Source organism: Triticum dicoccoides, chromosome 5B, assembly GCF_002162155.2.
Source record: "Triticum dicoccoides isolate Atlit2015 ecotype Zavitan chromosome 5B, WEW_v2.0, whole genome shotgun sequence".
NCBI classification, from domain to species: Eukaryota; Viridiplantae; Streptophyta; class Magnoliopsida; order Poales; family Poaceae; genus Triticum; species Triticum dicoccoides.
Window position 1 is genome coordinate 663,460,767 of NC_041389.1, and position 8,710 is coordinate 663,469,476.

Genomic DNA, 8,710 nt, shown 5'->3' on the forward strand with positions numbered 1-8,710 from the left:
TTGATAATAAAACAGCATGTAATAATAAAAAATTATAGATACGTTGGAGACGTATCAGCCACTCTTTGGCACATCTTCACAAGCCCATTGCCACCACAACGGACGGCAAGCTTCAAGCCCTTGATCTCGTCATGATGATCCACTTGAACTTGCACACCGCAACCTAACCCCACATAGAACTCTCATGTAGACCATGGGTTAGTATACAAAGCGTAATGGACAATGCTTACCATACCATGGGATCACTTGACCCCACTCGGTACATCTTCTATGCTGCGTGTGTTGATCAACTTGATTCACTCTTTGACTTAGTCTTGATCGACCTCACACATGACCAATATACATTTGTAAGTTCTGAAATATCATCAAGTCAACAAAAGAACCAAGACAAAGGGAAAAGATGAATTAGCTTGACAAATCGCGGCTCAATAAAGGAGAAAGAGAGACATGCATTGCATGGATTGTGAGCTGGTTAATTTGGCTATGTAGGCATGCAAGCATGATGCTATGATTATAATTTGAATGATGATTTGTGGGCTGGCTATAATTAAATGCAATGGAGAGGGAGGAGGTACATGCCACACATGGCCCGCATGCTGTGATTGTGAAGATTGAGGACGGTCCGCATATCAGTATAACGATGAATTTCAAGGATAAAAAAGAACGGAGGCTCTCTTGGGTATTTAAATTAAAGGAAGGCGCTGGAAAATTAAAGGAATGAGATGTATTATGCGGGACGGATTCATCTCCGGAGAAGAGAATTGTACACACTGCAAATAGAATGATGAATTTTAGGACACATATGACGCTGGATTCATGAGGTATTATTAAATGGAAGGATAGATTTCAGGATTATGGACTACAAAATAATTTCTAGGTTCTTCGATGTAGCTCTGAGAATGCTTTTTATACACTTACGAATTTTATAGAGCAATTAGCACGTACGGCTGCAGGTGCAATATGTAAAAGAATTTTTGATCTAAAGATATGTTTGTTCACCCGATGACTAGGAATCATGTCCCATGCACAAACTAGCACCGCAAAAATCCTTACTGTCAATTCACCGTTATTTCTTTCATCATCAAACTATAATACGGTTAACATGGTTCATGACAATTGGCGTTAACTTTGCAACAAAGAACATCATTTTTTCTCCCGTTGCAACACGCATGCATATGTGCTAGTGAATTGTAAAACATACTGACTCAACAAGTTTAACCAGAAAAAAATGTTTTTTTCCAAGCTGGACACCAACAAGTTTTTAGGCAGTCAAGGCTGACTAATGGGCCCGTGGGAAGGCAATCAGTGTGGTATTTGGCCCACGCTCTTGGCCCACCAAACTACGAAGGGAAGGAAACCCTAAGAGCCACCACGCACCACCATCCGCCGCTTCCAGCCCCCGCCCCACCACACACCCCACTCTCACTGTCGCCATCCAAATCCCAAAAACACTCTCCGGCGCATCTGCCACCGCCGTCGTCAACCATGGCCGGGCGGACACCACTCACCAACGCGGGTGCCGCGACGGAGGCCGACGCGCACAAGCCGGACGTGGCCATGGTGCAGCTGCGCACCTACATCTGCACCGAGCTACTCCCCGCCTTCCCCGCCCTCAACACCAGGCGGCTCACCGCCCTCCCCTCCTCCTCCGGCATCGACCGCATCAGCCTCCTCCCCGACGCGCTCCTGTGCAACATCGTCTCCCGCCTCCCCGTCACGGACGCCGCGCGCACCGCCGTTCTCGCCTCGCGCTGGCGCCGGGTCTGGCTATCCGCCCCCCTCGCGCTAATCGACGAATACCTCCGCCCCAGCGGCAACCCGCCGACCGTCACCGCCGCCGTGTCGCAAATCCTTGATGCACACCCGGGACCCTTCCGCTTTGTCCACCTCGTCCGCAGCCACATGGACGCGTGCCAGCCCCAGCTCGCGCGCTGGCTCGAGCTCCTCGCCACCAAGGGCGTCCAAGAGCTCGTCCTTGTGAATCGCCCGTGGCCACTCGAGGTACCCCTCCCCGCCACGCTCTTCAGCGTCACCACCCTCACCCGCCTCTACATCGGCATCTGGAAATTTCCGGACGTGGCCAGATTACAGCGTGGCACCTCCTTCCCATGCCTTCGTGAGCTCGGTGTCTGCACCATCCTCATTAAGGACGGAGACATCGAGGCCCTGGTCGCTAGGAGCCCCGTCTTGGAGATTCTGAACATCCAAGGAAGCAACAAAGGGCTGCGCCTTCGCCTCGTCAGCCAGAGCCTCCGGTGCGTGCAAATCTGTGGCTCTGTTGTAGAGGACATTGCCGTGGTGAAGGCTCCATGCCTTGACCGGCTCATCGTGGAGCATCCTAGGGACAGTGCCCGTGGTCTGTGTACCAGGGTCAGGATTGGTGACTGCCCCAAGTTGCACGCATTAGGAATTTTGAAGGCAGGAAATCACATCCTAGAGATCCAAGGCACCGTCATCGTGGTACATTTTCTATCTGAAGTCTGTCTATTTGTTCAGTTAGCAAAATGTTCAGTTGATAGAGGTTCATGAATCATGACTAAATGTGTGTCTTTCTTTGTGGGTGCATTCTAGGCTGGGATAAAGCCAAGCCCAAGCACCATGGTGATGAACGTCAAGATCCTGAGTTTGAATGTGTGTTTCGGAGACCACGATAACATTAAGATGCTGACTGCCTTTCTCAGATGCTTTCCCAATCTGGAGACGCTGCATATCATGGTATCCCCCCTCCCTCTCCAATTAATGTTTTTGCTTACTTTGCACTCTATACAATACTAAATCATGAGTGGACACGGTGCCAGCTAGTGCAAGTAGTTTTTCTATGTGGTAAGGTGATGGTAGCATCAGCTAGTACATAGTTACGAATGTTTGACCTTGCCATGGGTGATCAATTGTAGCTTAAGTGTTAGCCCTTGTAATTTGTTCTCAGCCATCGTGTCTTGTCGAGTACACTATTAGGGTCTGTGTTGTGTGGCCATCTGTTTTTATGTTATGATGTTTCGTAAAAAAAACTTGTAGCAGCAGATTTCATCATATCAGGCAGTTATAATTGTGTGTTACATGAATGATAATACTATATTGATGTTACAGAACTAACTGCATATCAGACACTCCTCTGTGGTTAGTGATTACAAGGTAGTTTTCATGGTTTACAACTGGAACTTTGTCCTGAAGGACATACCTCGCAAATGTGCACATGGTTAAGACCTCCATTTTGGATTGTGTGTGTGATTTCGTAAAACCATGGACCATCTTTTAGTCTCAATCAACGGCAGTAGTAGACTAAGATCTTCAGCCATACTGCGTAGCTGGGTGTTTTTTTTCTGCACTGCTAGGTTACTTTGTACTCCCTCCGTTCCATAATATAAGAGCTTTTTTGACACTAGTGTAGTGTGAAAAACGCTCTTATATTATGGGACGGAGTAATGTAAAAAATGCTCATATATTATGCATAGTTAAAAAAGGCGGGCCTAGGCTCTAGGCGTTAGCAAAACGCCTAGCGCATAACTGCGCTTAATCTGAGCATAAGCATGCACTTTGATCAGAAAAGCGCAAGGCGGTGGCAAAACGCACAATTAATGCCTAGCGCTTTTTTGAACTATGATATTATGGGACTGAGGGAGTAGTTTGTAAAACATACAATGTTTAATGTTGTTTTCTACACATGCAATGTTTAGTTTTTAGTGGTGCTCAAATAGCAATGCATGTAGTTTCTGAATCTCAACTGTCAAAAAAATCACTCAAAATAATGTACTTACTAATATTGTTCCCATTTATAAACTTTAATTTTCAAATAGCTAATGGCAAGTACTGACAATTTATCTGAGCCAATTTATGTTTTGCTTGCGTTCGTACCAAGTTCCTCTACACCTAGCTGCATGCCTGCATGTATTGTTTAATCCATCTCGCAGCAGATTTTATTGCTCGCAGATTGTTTCCCGTTGATTTGCATAGATCTATCAACTCAATTACCGTCATAGCTCTTTCTGCTCTTTCTAATTTTTTGTATTGTCAGTTGTTAATCTTGTATGTAAGCTAGCATTACTGCCTACTTTTGTGCTCATTATTGAACTTGATCTTTGCAGTCCGCAAAAGGTGTCTATCAAGCTGGCAATGTCAGGCTCAATCTCAGGTTCTGGGAGTCGGCCAAGCCCACCAAAAGTGTCGAGTTCTCCATCAAGGTGATATCTTTCTGTGAATTTCGAGGGGAGCTAGGTGAGGCTGCTTTCCTGAAGTTCTTCTTTCGTAGTGCGAGGGCTCTTGAGAGTGCAATGATTACAATGCGCTCTGGATCATTTTCTACGGATGAGCTATCTTCTAGAGTGAAACAAGTGTCTCAAAAGATGGTGAGTAAATCATGCAAAATGATTGTTCTTGGGAGTGATGGCCCTGAAGGAGGCAGGCCTTGGAGCTTCAAAAGAGGAACCGATTACTGCTTCAAGGACCCTTTCTCAGCTGTGGAATGGGTCGGTTAAGCTTTATATTCATATTTGCCACTGCTTGCAGGGAAAGAAGGAAGAGCAGCTCAAGTCTTGTTGCTTTCACCAGTGTAGCTCTTTGTACGATTGTTGTGGTTAATTACCTTCAGCCCTGGGGGATCTTTATTGATCTTGACTTAGCAATTATCTATGTTATAAGCAGTTAATTAGCTGATAATCTTCTGTGCTTTCTAGTATTAGAGTCGGAGTGTGGTGGTTTAAATATGGCAGAGTTGGAAGCTTGGTTGAACTTGTAATGGTCGTAAGCTGTGGTCTATTGTTACCTTCACTATATATGTTGTAATGGCTTCGACGTTTTCTGGCCGAGATGAAGGACTGAATCCTCTTGTTTTGTTTACCATTTTTGCTGCTGAATGAAGCCTGAGATGTTTTACAGAGCTCGTGTGCTTGTATTTTTTAGAGAGCTCTGGAAACCATTGCTGCTTTTGTCATTTCCTTTTTCTTTTTGAAAGTTCAGATTAAATCTTGAAACAAGATGTGCGTTTGGATCAAATGTTGCCGCTGAAGATTTTTGTTCTCTGGCTTTCAGTGCTCTTTTCTTCATCCTTTGATGATGCACACTTCGGAAGTCTCATGACTTATGTTTTGGTCAATTTACACAAATGTGGATCAAAGTTGTAGGGAAGCTGAAACAATAAGTTATAATACTTGCTCTGCGTTGTACTGAACGATGAGTTTTTTTTTATGTAGTTTGATGTTTAAATGCAGTACAAAATCTGATTGGCAAGATGGTTATGCTTCACCTGGTACGGGAACTTAAGCACCTGGTACCCAATACAGTATCTTTTAGATCATCCGGATAACTTAGTCAGCAGTACTATGTAGACTGGTTTATTTTTTGTGTGTGTCCCCTTTCTCATCTCTGAAACATGCAATGTTCTGGGATTTATTTGCCTTTATGCATCGAGTTCAAAACTTGAACATTTAGCAGGCATTGAGCAAAGTAACACGAGTACCGCTTCCTCGAGGTACTTCATAAACCATCAGAATGTACTCACTGTTTTTTTTTAGGGGAGAAGGTGCTCACTGTTAAAAACACATACTCCTAACTAAATTAGCACCTCGACGAGGTTCAGACATGAGTTCTAAAACATATCTCTTGGTACCATGCAGGTGCTCTATGATTAGAGATGAAAGTGACCAAATACTACATGCTTTTAAAATGGAAATGTTGACCGCGCCTAATGAATGGTGAGATTGATTTTTCCTTGCTGGTTATGAGTTATAAGATGCCCGTTGACTGTATTTTCTCAAATAAAATAAAATGAAATAATAGTGAGGCATTTGCATCATAGCGAGGCATTATGTGAAGATGCAAATTAAGTTGGTGTATGTGTACGAGAGTGGCTTGATCAGAATATGTAGACATCTTTTTGTTGCTCTATGTGTACAGTATTTTAAAATAAAATTGTACCAAGACTTTTGTATCACAAGAATTATGAGACCTGTTTTTTAAGGAATAGAAGGCATTATGTGAAACTGCACAATATTTTTATGGACTGATGAGACGGTGTGTAGTGAATTATGTGAAAATGCGCAACAGACGGCGTAGAGGGCACTCGCACGGCGAAGCCCCTAGGAGATGGGTATTCCAGCATCCTTTATAGGAGTAACACCCTAGGTGGCCGCACACGGCACACCAACCTGAGAGTCTTTCAATACTTGACATGGAAAATCTGCCTTTTGTTGTCACGTATTATAGCTTTGACATTCTTGAGAAGCTTTCTCACACTGATCTACCTTTGCCCTGAAAATTTCCCCTCGAAAGCATTAGACGCGACTCTGCATACACAAACTCGCCCCGCCTTTCTTGTAAAGGACTCATCAGAAGAATGAGGAGATTCACATGTAAAGCCAGATAAATTGGGTGGATCAACTGGAGGTCCCTTTGCAGCAACCCATGAGGTTTTGGGGTACTGCTCAGGCTTCCAATATGTTCCATCAGCATTGAGTTTCCTCTCAAAGGCAATACCCTCTTTCCTAGGGTTCCTATTGAGGATCTGCTTTTTAAGCACATCACAAAGAGTCTGATGCCCTTTGAGGCTTTTGTACATGCCTGTCATGTACAATTCCTTCAGCCCTGCATCATCAGTGATACTAGCAATGTCCTCAGATGAGGAATTAGTGATAGCAGAGACAGGTGAAGAATTTGTAACATTAGAAGCATTTGAACATTCTGGTGTAGAATTAGCAGATTCACGTTAAATGCACTTCAGACATGGCGGATCAAATTCTTCCTGAGTAGCGCTGATTTGTTGAGCTAGTAATGAATCATGCTCCTTCTGAAGATCTTCATAACTCACTCTTAGCTTCTAAAGATCTTGCTTTCTTTGAAGAAATTCATAAGAAAGCTTCTCGTGATCAGATAAGAGAGTGTTATGATGACTTTGAAGATTGTCAAACTTAGACTGAAGTCTCTGAAGATTTTCAGTTAAGTTTTTAGTGCGATCCATTTCTTCACCCAACATATCATCACTTTTGTCTAGCATGTTTTGAAGCTTTTCAATAGCCTTTTGTTGTTTCATAGCAATTTTAGCAAGTTTAGAGTAGCTAGGCTTAAGATTTTCATCCGATTCATCCTCACTTGATTCAGAGGAGGGGTATTTAGTTACCTTGGCACCCTTTGCCATGAAGCAATAGGTGGGAGCGTAGTCATCATTGCCTTCATCAGCATTGTTGGTGTTGCCATTTTCTTCGGAGTTGAAGATAGACTTGCTGATGAACGCGGTAGCAAGAGCCAGGCTTGCCACACCAGACTCGGACTCCTCGGATGCCTCCTCTTCCTCATGATCCTCAGATTCAGCCTCAGAATCCATTGTCACGCCCAAGATGCGGTCCTATCCTAAAGGAACTCGAAGGTCCCACCAAGGATAGAAGCGCATCTTGAAGACGCTTTTGCAAGGTGGATATCATTACATCAACATTACATAATAGTGGGGATACATACAAGGCATACCAATGCCGCATGAATACATCAATACAACATACAAGATCAACATCCGACTACGGATGAATCATAAACAGAAACTCAAACAACATCCACCCTGCTAGCCCAGGCTGCCGACCTGGAACCTATCCCCTGATCGAAGAAGCAGAAGAAGAACTCCAAAACAAGCAAACATCGCTCTCGCGTCATGATCATCGCGTAACCTGTACCTGCAACTGTTGTTGTAGTAATCTGTGAGCCACGAGGACTCAGCAATCCCATTACCATGGGTATCAAGACTAGCAAAGCTTAATGGGAAAGGAAGGGGTAAAGTGGTGAGGTTGCAGCAGCGGCTAAGCATATATGGTGGCTAACATACGCAAATGAGAGCGAGAAGAGAAACAAAGGAACGGTCGTCAACTAGTAATGATCAAGAAGTGATCCTGAACTCCTACTTACGTCAGACATAACCCAGAAACCGTGTTCTCCTCTCGATCAACCCCGAAAAGAGACACTCACGGTTACGCACACGGTTGGTGTATTTTAGAAGAGTTTACTTCAAGTTTACTACAACCGGATATTAACAAATTCCCATCTGCCACATAACCGCGGGCACGACTCTCGAAAGTTTATACACTGTAGGGGTGTCCCAACTTAGCCCATGATAAGCTCTCGCGATCAACGAAGGATATTCCTTCTCCCCGGGAAGACCCGATCAATCTCGGAATCCCGGCTACAAGACATTTCGACAGTAATAAAACAAGACCAGCAAGACCGCCCGATGCGCCGACATCCCGATAGGAGCTGCACATATCTCGTTCTCAGGGCAACACCGGATAAGCTAAGCGTACAGGTACCGACGTAACCCAAGTTGCCAAGGGATGGTCCCGCACGGTGCTCTAGTTTGGACCAACACTTAGACAAGCATTGGCCCGGGGGGCTGAATAAAGATGACCCTTGGGTTAATTACTCCCAAGGGAAATGTAGGTGGTGGTGAGGCAAATGGTAAAACCAAGGTTGGGCCTTGCTGGAGGAGTCTTATTCAAAGCGAACTGTCAAGGGGGTCCCATAAATCACCCAACCGCGTTAGGGACGCAAAATCCGGGAACATAATACCGATATGACGGAAACTAGGGCGGCAAGAGTGGAACAACACCAGGCATAAGGCCGAGCCTTCCACCCTTTACCAAGTATATAGATGCATTAATAATATAAGAGATATTGTGATATCCCAACATAAACATAAACCAACATGGAGCAATCTTCATCTTCACCTACAACTAGCAAC

General features: G+C 44.4%; 1 protein-coding gene across 1 annotated transcript; it reads left to right on the top strand.

The window, feature by feature from the left end:
- The first annotated feature begins 1,380 nt into the window (after positions 1-1,380).
- LOC119312441 (F-box/FBD/LRR-repeat protein At1g13570-like) lies at positions 1,381-4,873 on the top strand. The gene is made up of 3 exons (XM_037588165.1): positions 1,381-2,460; positions 2,572-2,715; positions 4,083-4,873. The coding sequence occupies exons 1-3, from the start codon at positions 1,486-1,488 to the stop codon at positions 4,470-4,472; spliced, it is 1,509 nt and encodes a 502-aa protein (XP_037444062.1). The 5' UTR covers positions 1,381-1,485; the 3' UTR covers positions 4,473-4,873.
- The last annotated feature ends 3,837 nt before the right edge of the window (positions 4,874-8,710 follow it).